Below are 15,437 nucleotides of genomic sequence, written 5' to 3' on the forward strand. Positions count from 1 at the left end.
TAGTTTCTCTCCACCAAGTCAAAGGCCATAATCAGTCGTTGCTATTGTAATTTTTATATTATCCCTGACAAATTTTTCCACAAGTAGTATAAAAAGGTCAAAAGTGTGGAATAAATGTGCCTAAAACCCATGGGCTCCTCATATAAAATATTAGCTTGAGAAACTTAGATTTGCAATTTATAGGAGAAGAAATTGGCGGAAGGTTTAGTTGAAATGTCAAGTAAAGCAATTGGGTCTATATATCTGGGGAAAATGGAGAATGGCCCTGTTACAAAGTAGCATAATTTACCCTCTGGTCCATCCAGACCAGACCATATGGGTTGCCTTAAGGAGGGTAAACAACTTGACTATTGAACACTGGAAATGTGGCAAGTCCAAACTGAAACGTTGTTGTGTAACAACCTAGCGGCACCTGAACCCAAGGTCGGCGGCAAGTCCAGGAAACCAAAGAAAGACTCCAGAACCAGCGATCATGACGTGTGGCTTATTGGGAAGCTTACTCACCGTTCCTTAGCATTGGCTACCGGCCCAGTCACACCACTCCAGAATTCATCCCCAGCATACTTCTGGGAAGAGCAAAACTGACTTCATCAGGATGGGATGCATATAGTTCAATGGCATTACCCTACAGAGGTGCTGCAAATGTAAAATACACATCAAATTTCAAACTTAGTGCTAAAAAATGAAAAATATCTCATTAATAATTTTATATTGATTATATGTTGCAATGATAATATTTCAATATATTGAGTTGAAGGAAATATATTATTAAAATTAATTTCATTTTTTAAAACCTGTTTTTAATGTGACTAATAGAAAATATTAAATTGCAGCATGGCAGTCTGTGGTAGCCACCTCCAAGATGACTCACAATGATCCCCACCTCTTGATACTTACACCTATGTGTAGTACCCTCCCATATTATATTAGTGTTGGTTTGTGTGGCCAATAGAATATAGAAGTGATGGGATGTTACTTCTGAGATTAGGTTATAAAAGGCACTGTAGCTTCTGCCTTGGACTCTTTCTCTCATTTTTGGTCTCACACCGCTCTCTCTCATCATTTATTCTGGGGGAAGATGGTTGCTGTATTGTGAGCAGCCCTATGGAGAGATCCAAATATCTAGGAACTGAGGCCTCCCACCAACAACCATGTAAGTAAGCCACCATTGAAGCAGATCCTCCAGCCCCAGTCCAACCTTCAGATAACTGCAGCCCCAGCCAACATCTTCACTACAACCTCACAAGACCCTGAGCCAGAACCACCTGTCTAGGCTGCTTCCATATTCCTGATCCTCAGAAGTTTTGTGAAATAATAAACAAACTCGCTTGCTGAAAGTGAAGAGGACTTGAAGCACTTACTGATGAAGATCAAAGACCACAGCCTTCAGTATGGATTACACCTCGATATAAAAAAAAAAAAAACATCCTCACAGCTGGACCAATAAGCAACATCATGATAAAAGGGGAAAAGATTGAAGTTGTCAAGGCTTTCATTTTACTGGGATCCACAATCAACACCCATGGACGCAGCAGTCAAGAAATCGAAAGACCCATTGCATTACACAAATCTGCTGCAAAAGACCTCTTTAAAGTGTTGAAAAGCAAAGATGTCACCTTGAAGACTAAGGTGTGCCTGACCCAAGCCATGGTGTTTTCAATCACCTTATATGCATGCAAAAGCTGGACAATGAATAAGGGAGACCGAAGAATTGATGCCTTTAAATTGTGACCTTGGTAAAGAATATTGAATACACCATAGACTGCCAAAAGAACAAAAAAAATCTGTCTTGGAAGAAGTACACCCAGAATCCTCGTTAGAAGCAAGGATGGCGAGGCTTCATCTCACATCTTTTGGACATATTATCAGGAGGGATCAGTTCCTGGAGAAGGACATCATGCTTGGCAAAGTAGAGGGTCAGTGAAAAAGGGGAAGAACCTCAGTGAGGTGGATTGACACAGTGGCTACAATGGGCTCAAGCATAGCAACAATTGTGAGGTTGGTGCAGGACTGGGCAGTGTTTTGTTCTGTTGTAGGGTCACTATGAGTCAGAACTGACTCAACGGCACCCAACAACAACAATAAATATTTAGTTTAGGGTAATTTATTACATGGCAATATGTAAGTAATACACGTGCATTATATTTCTATTGTATAGCACTGCTCTAAGCTGTAAAAATAACGAAAGTCTGTACAGCAGAAGTTCTTAACTCTGGCTGCATGTTAGAATCACCTGAAGAATTTTATAAATTACTGATGCCCTGGCCCCACCTCAAACCAATTAAATCAGAGGCTATCAGGGTAGCCCCCCAGTGCTTTTTTTTAAGTTACCCAGTTTTGTTTTTCCAGTGATATTAACATGAAGCCAGGTTTGAGACCACTGCTCTAAGGAAATGCTTCTCAAATATCATGGTGCTTAATTCTATATGTCATCTGGGACTTTACCACTCAAAGTAATGCCCTAAGACCAACACCATCAGAATCACCTAGGAACTTGTTAGAAATGCTGGGTCTTGGTCTCCAACCCAGCTGTACTGACTCAGAATCTATATTTTAATAACAGCCCAGGAAATTTAGAGGCATATTTAAATTCAAGAAGTACTGGGTTAGGGTATTAATTCAGAACTGGACCTCAGAAATCTCATACACCAGATTCCTGCTTAGGGTACCCATGTCCCAAAATCTGTTTTACCATAAAGATTGACTGTGCTTAAAGTTGTATGTGAGCTCCGTCCCCAAGAGATTCCAACATAATTTGTGTGGGTGGGGCCCAGCCTTCGAGAATTTTGTGGATATTCCCCCCAGGTGATGCTAAACTGCAGCCGAGACTGGAGATGCCACCAGCTGCCTCTCAGTCTACCAATTACTAATTACTGTTGAGTCAGTTCTGACTCATGGCAGCCCCACGAGTGTCAGAGTAGAACTGCACTCCATAGGGCTTTCAATGGCTGTGGTCTTTTGGAAATGGGTCATCAGGCCTTTCTTCCAAGGAGCCTCTGGGTGGATTTGAACCGCCTACCGTTCAGTTAGTAGCCAAGAGCTTAACCATTTGACCATGCAGGGACTCAGTCTCCTTTTATTTTATTACTTATTATTTACTTCATTTTATTTATTTATTATGTATTTATTATTTACTGTCAAGGCTTTCATTTGTCCACTCTCGAGTGGGATTCTAGAGTTTAAAGATACATTCTTTTCCATACATCATGGTCCTTGCAAGCCACCTGCCCCATCTAGGGCTTACCTGAAGAAATGGCAATTTCTTTCAACTCTAGAGGGAAAGTTTGCCGCTTAGGACTCACCCAGAGCCAGTGCTCTTGTCTCAGCAGGTGCTTTCCTAAGGGATTTCCAAGAGAAATTCTGATGACCAGTAATAACCACCAGACTCATGGCCTTGAGAGCTAACTCCCAGGAAGATGCAATGCCACGGAAGAGCAAGATTTAAATTTTATAGTAACTACTGTGGCCACCTCCAAACTGCTCTTCATACCTCGTCTCACAGCTCTGGCCCCAATTTAAGGATTTTTTTGTTGTTGTTCGTTTGTTTAGCTTTTCTTCCTGACATTCTTTATCAAACCAAGAACTACAATGACAAAATCCACATTTACCCAAATCAAAAAGGGAGAACAAAGCCAGCTTTAATTTGTCGACAAACCCGTTGATAATGGGTGAGAAGGTGAGCCTGAAGGCAACTCTTGGCATTTCAAGAGATTCTCAAAAAAGGAATTTCCACCGAATTGCAAATTTTATGGTCCATTTCTGCTTTCTTCACAACCTCATCTTTTGAGGGGCAACCGTGAGTTCTAATGGCAATACCAAGGAGTAAGGTGGGAAGAATATTAGCACTTTGTCCCTGGCTGAAAAATCACCATCCTAAATATAATAACAAATATAAGAAAGACTAACAAAATATAATTTACAACACTGTTTCCTTCAAAGTATTTGCCACAATTTGCTGTTATAGTATCACTCGTCTGCTTGTTATCATCTATCTTCTCTTTGCTTTATAATCCACATGGGCAGGAACCATATTGGTATTGTTCAGTATCTTCCTCCTGTGTGCCCTGGTATCTGACACATAGTAGGCACCAAGTGAATGTTTGCTGAATGAATGATTGAATGGAAAATTTTTCCAGATTCATACCATGTACCAACACCCAGAAACGCCAGGTTCTTAACAAATCCACTCTCAGCTCAATGCATCTGTCTGTAAGAGAAGATCTATAGAAAAATGATTCTTTAACTCTATGGGTCAAGAAGGACCCTGCAAACCCTACACCAATCCTGACATTCTGTCTCCAGAGATCATTATGACTGACCCTGAATGTGTTGTTAACTATTACACACAACCCAAGGTTGAACCAGACTGCACATGCCCGCCAGAAGCAAGGCAAAACAATGTTGAGCTAGGTGCAGACTCCCTAGGCACAAAATCCCAAAAGGAAACAACTTCATGTTCTGGCATGTTTACTGGGTATTGCCACTCTCCATTTTAGGCACCTCTAGGATTTTCCTGCTCGACTTGGGGTAACAAGTTCTCCTTCCCAACCAAGGGGGCTTTAGGGCCTGGCAGACTATAGGAAGACATTGAATGTTCTCAACAGACATCAGGGTGAAAAAGATTCAGTCAAACAAGAGCTCTGAATCTGTCAAAGCATCTTGGTTCACCCAGGATGCCACGTCAAATGCAGGTCTTAAGGGTAAATGGTGCAAGGACTGGGGGCCCACTTAAAACTCCTGATCTTCTCACCAAGTCATCCCCATGATAGGCCATCTTCATGGCATTGACCTTTCATGTCATCTTCATCACCTCAGTTCATATGATCTAGCCCTCTTCTGGGCAGAAAGCAGTACCACAGAATCCCGAAGGCAACATGAGATCTTGACCCTGAAAAGTTGCCCTGGAGGGAGATAGTAAAAATTGTAAGCCCCAAAGCACTCAACTCTCTCAATCTTGAACCCACTTGGGCCTCCATACAGACACATCTTTGTAAGCTCCTTCTTTAAACTTAGAATTTAAAAATAACTCAAAGGAGGCCATGTGTTTGGGATTGGCAGTAGATAGATCAGGTTCAAGTTGTGACTCTGCCTCACAGAGTGACTTTGAGTGAGTCATTTCCTCACGGAGCTTCAGCTCCTTTAACTATGCAACAGGGATATTAACTCCCACTTCCCATGGAGGCTGTGAGCGTCAAAGACAATAATGTTGTAGAGACCTTTGGAAATCGTCAATCTATGAACAAATGTGCAGAGTATTATAGCATTTCCCAAGAAGGGAGATGCTCAAGGAGTGGTTGTTCCCTTCCTTCTTGCCTTCTTGTCTTCTCGCTTTCCACACGCCAAAGGAGGGTAATTAGTCAATGTCCCCTGCTCACTCAGGAAGCACTACTAACCACTATACATAGTTACACACCTCTGCTGACAATATCTTCCCCAACAAACCCCACTTTATCCATCACACACATCTTGAGGCTGTCAAAGAAAAGCCCTGGACAGTAGTCAAAATGGCGGGACAGACTTTATTTGGCTCCTACGGCAGGAAAGAGAAACCAACAAGAGCTGGTCTCAACTCTGATCAGCACAAAGATAGCTAGGACTTTTAAGAGGGAAGGTGAACGTGGGACTAGAAAATTACTGGGGGGAGGAGAGAAGGGGGATGGAAAATTACTTGGGTGGAGGTGTTCTGGTAATGGGTTCACAGATGTTTGTTGGATAGCTGTGCAGCCTTTGCCTAGAACAGTACTTTCTGTGGTTTAGCATTATTGCACTATCTTGGGCAAGAGCTCAGCATGGGATCAGGGGTCCACCCAAGGGCATGGCCTACATTAGTGGAAGTCTGCACTAAAGTTTAAACAAGCCTCTGGTGCAAAGTTTAGACAAGTGTGTGGAGCCAAGCAGACATCTCTTATAAGGACTGACAAGGCAGACACTGTTGGTTGTCTCCCCAAGAGAAATTGCCTGCCTTCTTCCTGGCTGATAGACCCCTGATTTTGTCTAGGAACTGAGCAGTAAAGTCATCAGGAAAAATGGCCCACTCTGCAGTCCCAGGGAATAATTAAATCTATCATGGTAATTTCACTCTTTCTGCCATCAGTTGGGTATATGACACAGCTCTGGCTGGCAGGAAATAAAGGGAATCTGCTAGGAGACTTCTGGAAAAGGTTTTCCTCTATAATAAGGAATGGGAAAAGGCAAGCTAGTTCCCTCCAGCCTTTGGGCAGGTTTGCATGAGGCTGTGAGGCCTGGAACGGCAGCAACTACCTGCCACATGTGGACAAGCCTGAAGATGAAGTCAATGCACTGAGGATGGCAAAGAAGAAAGACAGAAAGCACCTGGCCCCTGGGTGGCACATATGCTTTGCTCTTGACTACTAACCTAAAGTTGACAGTTCAATCCCACCCAGGAAGAAAGACCCAGCAAGCCGCTTCCATAAAATTTACAGTCAAGAAAATCTTATAGAGCTGTTCTACTCTGTTATACCAGTTCTACTCTGGGGTCGCCATGAGTCAAGAAATCAAAAGACTCATTGCATTGGGCAAATATGCTGCAAAAGACATTTTTAAAGTGTTGAAAAGCAAAGATGTCGCCTTGAGGATTAAGGTGCACCTGACCCAAGCCATGGTGTTTTCAATCACCTCAAATGTATGCAAAAGCTGGGCAATGAATAAGGAAGATGAAAGAAGAAGCGATGCCTTTGTATTATGGTGGTGGCAAAGAATATTGAATATACCATGGACCGCCAGAAGAACGAACAAATCTGTCTTGGAATAAGTACAGCCAGAATGCTCCTTAGAAGCAAGGATGGCGAGACTTCATCACACTTACTTTGGACACATTATCAGAAGGCATCAGTCCCTGAAGAAGGACATCATGGTTGGCAAAGCAGAGGGTCAGCAAAAAAAAAAGGAAGATCCTCAACAAAATGGATTGACACAGTGGCTGCAACCATGGGCTCAAGCACAGCAATAATTGTGAGGATGGTGCAGGACCGGGCAGCGTTTTGTCCTGTTTTACATAGAACAGGGTCACTATGAGTCAGAACCAATTCCACAGCACCTAACAGCAGGATGACCTTGCCGTTTCCAGGACTCCAGCCCCCAGACCATAAAGGATAGTGGAGCAGGATTCTGTTATGTTCACCAAACTGGTTCGCTTTCCTCTGGGCACAGAGGAAAACTCCATTTCCCAGCCCCCTGGCACCGAGCAGGGCCATGTGATGTGTTCTAGACAACAGAAATACAAACAGAAGTGATACACACCACTTCTGCTTCTGACTCATGAAAATTCCCTCCGTCTTGCCCTTCCCTTTCCTGGAAAACTTCAAGCCTGTGATTTGAATATGGTGGTGCCACAGTTTGAAAAGAGCCTGGGTCCCTGGATGACTGTGAAGAGCAGGGCCCTCCTGCCCGACTATGGCATGAGAGAACGATGAAGCTCCGGAGATTCTAGGGCTTACTTGGTATCGTGGAAGAGCCCAGCCAGATGCCATTGAGGCAGCTCCGACTCATGGCAACTGCATGTGTGTCAGAGTAGAACTGTGCACCACAGGGTCTTCAATGGCTGATTTTTGGGAGTAGATTGCCAGGCCTTCTTTCTGAGGCACATCTGGTTAGACTCGAACCTCCAACCTTTCGGTTAGCACCCGAGGACATTAACCATTTACACCATCCAAACTTATTCCCATCGAGTCAATTTCGACTCATAGCGACCCTGTTGGACAGAGTAGAACTGCCCCATAGGGTTTCCAAGGAGCAGCTGGTAGATTTGAACTGCCGACCTTTAGCTTAGCAGCCCAGCTCTTAACCACTCTGCCACCAGGGCTCCTTGTACCTCCCAGGGACTCCAAAACCTAGTTGCAGTTGAGTCAACCCCAACTCATGTCAACCCCATGTTTGTCAGAGTAGAACTGTATTCCATAGGGTTTTCAATGTCTGATTTTTTGGAAGTAGGTCACTGGGACGTTCTTCCAAGGCACCTCTGAGTAGACTCAAACAACAGCAACTGAGGGTGACCCATAAACTCTTGGAGCTGAGTAAACGTATTTTATTGGCCTAGACACACTTCCTGGCCGTTCTGCTCCCACCTGGCCTTCTCCTGCTCCAGCCATTCCCACAGGTAGCAACCGAACATGTTAACCATTGTACCACCCAGGGCTCCTTCACCAGAGCCTAGCCTCTTCTAATTAAATCAGATAGCCTGACACGCCCGAGGGGACTAGCTCCTGAAACAGGACACATGGTCTTTACCTGTTCCCTGTCTGTGGGTGAGTTTCTCACTCTCTTCACTCACCCACCTCAGGAGGTGGGGCTCCCCCAGTCCCCTCCACCTCCTGCCCTCCACAAGAAAGTCTAGATTCTAGTGCCAAAATTCTCACTCACATCCCTCCTAGGATATCTGTCACTCTCAGGTAAATTGGATCCTCATGGCCAGAGTGGCACCCTGGAGTTCCCAGGCAGGTGCTTAGATCAGGCCCTACCATGACATTCACCACACCCCTGGGTCTGGGGCTTAGTTTCCCCACATGGAGTCCTCACCTGCTCTGCTATTTACAAGCTCATGTAAGCACAACTGAGGCGGCCCCCTCATCCAGCCTCCAGCTCTGTGTGACCCATAAACTCTTGGAGCTGAGTAAACATATTTTGTTGGCCTACACACACTTCCTGGCCATTCTGCTCCCACCTGGCCTCCTCCCGCTCCAGCCTGGCCATTCCCCCAGCAGGCCCCTCCCAGGCCTCTCATGTGGGTCCTTCCCATCCCCTCCACCTCCTGCCCTTTCCTCCCGGACACCTGCCTCTGGGCTTTCCGGGGGGTGGAGAGTTACCCCTCTTATCAGTCCATTTTACTGCCCCCTCCTCCTTGGTTACACAGTCATTTGGAGCAGGACTCCTGGTGAGGACAAATTAACCGCTGTCTGCTCCCAGCGACTATTTATTGATCAGAGAGACGGGGTCCCTTCAGTGCTGTCACGGGACACAGGTGAGGGGCTACAAGCAGGAAAGAAGCAGAAAGGACCAAAAAGGAAGAGACAGGCACCCGGGGCCAGGAGCCTATAGGCAGACTTGTGAAGCAAGGCCAGGGACAGGAGAAGGAAAGAAAGCCAGGGCCAGACAAGCAAAGCCTGGGATTCTGACACCATAGCTCAGTCCAGACGGGTCACCAAGAGGGAATGGGCTGACACCAACCCAACGACCCCCTTCCTGCACCTGGAGCACAGCAGAAGCACAGGCTGTCCAGAAGGTCTAGCCTTGCATCTGGAGGCAGCAGAATTGAAAGAAGGCCAGCAACGTTTCTGGGAACACACACCAAGCTCCTGTGTAGCCCAGGACTGAGCTGGCTACCTGGGGCCCCGAGGCGGCGCTCCAGCCTTCCAGAGGCCTGGCCAGAGCCGGCAGGAAATCACCTCAACCAAGAACAAGGGCAAAGGTAGGCACACAGCCTCCTGGTCTCCAGCTGGGGGCAGACACCCTCTTCCTTCCAGCCCTTGTGGTCTTGTCCACCGCCCTACCCCCACCCCATGCTCTCCACAGGGCACTGACCTGGGGATCCCAGCCTGGGCTGGAGATTGGGAAAGCAGCTGCCTGCAAGAAGACCCTTTGCTGGAAGATGAACCCCAATGTAGCACTGGAGACTCCCTTGGCATCTAGCCAGTGAGGTCTTTGAGCCTGTGGGCACAGGATAGAGAACATTCTGGCTTCAGGTACCTGACTGGGCTCTTCTGCTGCGATCTGCTGCCTTGATCCAAGGATGTTGTGAAGTAAGCCATGGAAGTCCTTGAGGAGACAGAATCGAGTTTGGACACCCCGACATGAGGCTCCACATTCTCCAATTCTGCTCACGCTCTTGATCCCAGGAGGTTCTGGGGAGCATCCTCCTGGGCACACACAAAGCCCTGCTCCCTCCCTCGTCACCCTTCCTCCCAGCACCCACAGACAGTGCCAAGGTGGGCCCTGCTCTCTGCAGGGGCATGGAGAGGAAGAGCTCGGAGTGCTGTGAGGCCCCCAAGAAGCTGGGCCTGTCCTTCTCCATTGAGGAGATCCTAAAGAAAACCACCAAAAGGGGTGATGTGGTCAGGACTGAAGGGGTAAGGGGAGAGGAAAACAGGCCAGCAGCAGCCACAGCCTCCAGGCTGGAGAGGGCCCGGCAGGACCAGCCCCAGGGTAAGTGCCTTCTGGTCATTTCTTTGTCTGTTTCCTACGCTCAGTGACCCAGCTCTGCTCAGGTAGGGAGACCCTCAGTCAGCGCTCGCCAAGACAGCCATCAAAACCAAACTTGGGCAGCGCCCTGTGGCTCTCACAGCATTTTCACGGCTATTTTTCCCTGTATTCGTCACAATTGTGAGGCAGGGAATATTTAACAAGGACCGGCTGCCATTGAGTAGTTTCCAACTCATGGCAACCCCATGTGTGTCAGAGTAGAATTGTGCTTCATAGGATTTTCAGGGCTGTGATCTTTCAGAATCAGATTGCCAGCCCTTTCTTCTAAGGCACCTCTGGGTATGTTTGAACTGCCAACCTTTCAGTTAGCAGTCAAGTGCTTAACCTTTTGTGCCACCCAGGCTGCCTCAGAGAATATTAACCCCACCTTAGAGAAGACGAAAACTAAAGAGAGAAGCTACATCACTCGCAAAAACTACCTGAGTAGTTAGCACTAGAGTTGAACCTGGGTGGCCAGAGACCACCCACTCTAGATTATTCCTAAACATAGTTTAAATCCATACATTTCCCACTATGCTGAAATCTAGCATTTCTAAAGACTTTGTGAAGGTTGTACTGGTGGTTTTCAATGTGGCTTTGGGGGGCTACTCAAAGATTATTCATGTCAATAATTTTGTAATTACTTCTACGCTAACCTGGTGGCACAGTGGTTAAGTGCTATAGCTGCTAACCAAAAGGTCAGCAGTACGAATCCACCAAGCACTTCTTGGAAACTCAATGGGGCAGTTCTACTCTGTCTTATAGGGTCTCTATGAGTCAGAATTGACTCAAAGGAAATGGGTTTAACCTTCTATTGATAAGTGATATGACTTATTCATTTATAGTCATGACATGAAGTTTCCTTTTAAAATAAATTTATTTGAGTAAAACAAATAAGTCTACTTGGGAAAATGCTAAGCAAATAATAAATCAGTTGGGATGGCAACAACGACACACATAAACAGTCTAGAGTGTGAAACACTGCTGGGTGAGGAGGGCAGCAAGCTGGAGTTAGGGACACAGAACCAGAGCTGTCACCAACCCCCAGAGGCCCTCAGAGAAGCTACTTCCCCTCTCTGAGCCTCAGTTTCCCCATCTGTAACAGGAAAAGGCAGAACTAGAGCTTCTTCACAGTCTCTTTCAGTTCTGACCAGCCACGACCAATTTAACGACAAGCTAGTCACTAGAGTCCCTGGGTGATGCAAACCATTAATGTGCTCGGTTGCTAATCAACAAGTTGGACGTTCACTGGATGAACCCCTGAAACTATTACCACAAGATAGTCTTTAAAACTGAAACCAAAAATATCCCCTGGAGTTTTCTTAAAACCAAACAATAGTTTAGCTTAACTAGTAAAAAAATGTCTGCTTTGAGCATTATGGTATTTTAAGAACTGTCCATATGGGATCAAATGGACAACAGCAACTGGAAAGATTAGATAGGAACCTTGGGCAGGCAGTGAATTTATGTTAATGGAGGAGAAACAATTCAGAAAAGGAGGGTGAGAATGATTGCACAACTCAAAGAATGTAATCAATGTCACTGAAACGTACACGTAGAAACTGTTGAATTGGTGCAAGGTTTGCTGTGTATATGCTCAACGGCAGCAACAAACTAAAATTTAAAAAAAGAAAACCCTATGGAGCACAGTCCTACTCGGACACACACGGGGTGGTCATGAGTCAGAGTCGACTTGACACCATCTGGTTTAGTCACTAAAAGACCTTTAAGGGTTCAAGGGCATTCCAGTGGTACAGTGGTTAAGACCTCGGCTGCTAACCAAAAGGCCAGCAGTTCAAATCCACCAGCCACTCCTTGGAAAACCTATGGGGCAGTTCTACTCTATCCTATAGGGTCACTATGAGTTGGAATCAACTCAATGGCAACAGGTTTGTGATCATTTTGCCTTGCAGGAGGTGGTCACCATGCCAGGCAGGGCAAGAGCAGGGTGGCGAGGAGCCACTCCTCTCAGCAACCTTCACCCCTGCCTGCCCTCACAGGAGCTCATACGCCGGGCCCTTGCTCGTTGCTGACCGCTAACACCAGTGTACAACATAGGACAGGAAATAGAAGACAAGAGGACAGAAATGGTGTGCACAGTCCCCTCCTCTGACCCAACAATAATAACGAATATATAAATTCCTGTTGCCCACCTGCTAACACTCACCACATTTAAGGGGCTTCATGGAGTGGCTCACAAATATTGGCTCACAAACATTAACTTCCCATTTGAACCCCTTGGGGAGCTTATTAAAATGCAGATTTCCAGGCTCAGCACTCAAGACTCTGCCTCAGTAGGTCTAGAGTGGTGCCCGTGGTGCCCAGGACTATGCATTCTCACAAGCTCTCCCAAACGATTCTGGTGTAGGTGGTCTAAGGACCACTCTGAGGAGACTGAGGCTCAGAAAGGCAAAGTGGCTTGTTCTAAGTGACAGAGCTAGGAAGTACAAGACCTGGGACCAGGACAGTTATTCAGACTCCCAGGCCAGTGTTACATCTCCTTCCTCGTTTCTCGTGGCAGGTACCAAGTTTCTCCCCACACCTTCCCACTCTCGCAGAGACCTTCGTGGTCTCTAGTTTGGACCCTCCCAGGTCTCTAGCCAATAGCAAAACCTGAGAGGCTCTCCCCACCTGAAAGCATGCTGACCCCAACCACCTACTCACTCCTCATGGGAGAGGAAAGTCCACTGTGGCGTGAACCCTCCAAGGTCAAGGGAGACCCAGTCTAGAGGAAGCCTCTTTATACTGGAGGCTCAGACCTTGTGAGGATAAACATTGCCCATGCACTTTTCCCAGTTACCTTCTGCAGGGAAAACATGGTCTCTAGGGAGAAAGGGGAGAGGGAGATAGGCAAGAAAGAGACCACCACTGCTGGGTAAGCCAGTATCAGTGAATAAAACCAGGCATAGGGTCTGCCCATCTGGAGTGGGGTAAGGTCGGCAGCAAGGAGAACACATCTCATAGTAGTGCTGACCTCTGTCCACCTTGCCTGGTGGAGCTGGCCAGAGGCACGGTGCAGCTGTTGGAATTTGAGGAACATTCTACAGCAGGGGTTGTCAAAGTTTTTCTGTAAAAAGCCAGATGGTAAATATTTTTGGTTTGCGGGCCATATGGTCTCTGTCACAACTACTCAACTTTACAGTCCTAGCTTGAAAATAGCTATAGACTTGAAAACAATTGTGTGTGGCTGTGTTCCAATAAAACTGAATTTACAAAAATAGGCTGTGGGCCAAATTTGGCCCACTGGCCTTAATTTACAAATTCCTGCCCTATGACATGCACTCATTAGCATGGCATTCCAAGTCTTTCAAACACCAGCCATGTTCATGGACCTAGGGCTTCTCTCCCATCACACCCTCTCTGTCCTTCATGCTCTACGCTCGAAGAACATGGAGCTATCCTCTGAGTTTCAAGCGTTCCTTGCCCTTTAAGTGCCTCTGTACCTTTGCTCTCTAGAAGCCACTGCCTCCTCCCCTCTCTCTGTTTCTCCTCTTTCTCTTGCTTTGTCTCCTATTCCTCCTATCTTTTCCTTGTTCCCTTCTTCTTCCTCCTCTCCTCCTCCCACTGCTCTCCCTTCTTGCCCTCACCCTTCTCCTCCTCCCAAGCACTGCCGGAAACCAAAGACAGCTGCTCTGTCTGCTCTGCTCTACGAGGTGGGAAAGGGAGTCCTGGCTCAGGGTGTGGCCAAGAACCATCCTGTATCTCATTACCTTCTGATTAGCACCTCTGGACACAGGAGCTCACATCAGAGCAGGCAGGAGCAGGACAGAAGGACATGGAGCTAGAAGCTTATACTTCTTCCAGGATATGTGTGATTTAATCTCCCTCCACTGAACTCCCCCTCTCTCAGTCAGCCACCAGAACTACCACCCAACTTGGGCATGGCATAGTCCTACAGGGGCCAAGGCACCTGGAGACTGGTTCTAAAATTGAGAACCCAGCTCATTGTTAAGCCCTGTGGAGAGTATAAGCAAGTACCAGGCATGGCCCCTGCTTGCAAGAAAGCATTGTATTAGTGTGTATCCCCCCAAAAGCAAACCCTAAGGAGAGGATTTGAGCACATATAGTTTATTTGGGCAGTCCCTGGGTGGTACAAATGGTTAACATGCTCAGCGGCTAATGGAAAGTTTTGAGGTTCGAGTTCACCCAGAGGCACTCTCATGGATTGAATTGTGTCCCCAAAAACTATCTGATTGTATCATTGTCTACCATTGTATCATCTGCTGTGACTTCCCTGCATTGTAAATCCCATCACTATGACGTAATAAGATGGATTAGTGGCAGTTATATTGATGAGGTCTATAAGATTAGATAGTGTCTTAAGCCAATCTTTTTTGAGATATAAAAGACAGAAGGAAGCAGAGTAACCTGAGACTTCATACCACCATGAAAGCAATGCCGGGAGCAGAGCACATCCTTTGGACCTGAGGTTCCTGCACTGAGATGCTCCCAGACCAAGCAAAGATTGTTGGCAAGGAACTTCCTCCAGAGCCAACAAAGAGAGAAGGCCTCCCCTTGGAGCTAATGTCCTAAATTTGGACTTGTAGCCTACCGGACAGTGAGAGAGTAACTATCACTTTGTTAAAGTCATCCACTTGTGGTGTTATAGTAGCACTAGGTGACTAAGACAGAGTTTGGAACCAGTAGTGGAGTGCTGCTTCAACAGATACCTAAAATGTGGAAGCGGTTTTGAAACTGTGAATGGATAGAGAAGCAGAAGCAACAGAGGACCAGCTGCAGCCAGAGAAGTGTCAGCAGCAGAGAACCCAAATCAGCAGAACAAAGAGACCAGTGCAAGACAGTGCTGGAGCCAACCTGCAGAACAAGAGAGCTGAGTGCCTGTGTGCAGGATGCTTCCCGGTGGAGTGGGGTGCCTTCAGGGACTTATCAGTGGAGCTAGGCTTGCCAAACCACAGAGCAAGAGAGCTGAATGTCTTTTGGCTGATGTTTACTGGTGAAGCGGGGTGCCTCCAGACACTTATTGATGAAGCTACAGAGCTTTGGAACACTTGCCCTGTCAGGGAAGATGCGGGTATGAGGCCCGAGGAGCTGAGAGACCAAGTAACCAGGAAGCAGAATCTGAAGAGACAGGGAACACAAGAAGGCGAGCTGCCTCAGAGTCAAAAGGTATAGCCAGGACCTCTGGGGTTTCAAAGGGTGGAGCCCTGGCCTTTGGGGTTTCTAAGGGTGGAGTTGCCACTCAGATGGACTAGGAGAATGGTGCATCTAAAACTGAGGGAGCA

General features: G+C 46.6%; 1 protein-coding gene across 1 annotated transcript in view; it reads left to right on the forward strand.

Moving 5' to 3' along the window:
* Positions 1-472: 472 nt before the first annotated feature.
* ISX (intestine specific homeobox) overlaps positions 473-15,437 on the forward strand; it is a 31,806-nt gene continuing 16,841 nt past the window's right edge. The window contains exons 1-3 of the mRNA XM_049884978.1: positions 473-477; positions 9,529-9,616; positions 9,852-10,158. Coding sequence (XP_049740935.1) covers positions 473-477; positions 9,529-9,616; positions 9,852-10,158 — 400 coding nt within the window. The remainder of the gene's footprint in view (positions 478-9,528; positions 9,617-9,851; positions 10,159-15,437) is intronic.

The sequence above is a fragment of the Elephas maximus genome, chromosome 4, assembly GCF_024166365.1.
Source record: "Elephas maximus indicus isolate mEleMax1 chromosome 4, mEleMax1 primary haplotype, whole genome shotgun sequence".
In the NCBI taxonomy this organism is placed as follows: Eukaryota; Metazoa; Chordata; class Mammalia; order Proboscidea; family Elephantidae; genus Elephas; species Elephas maximus.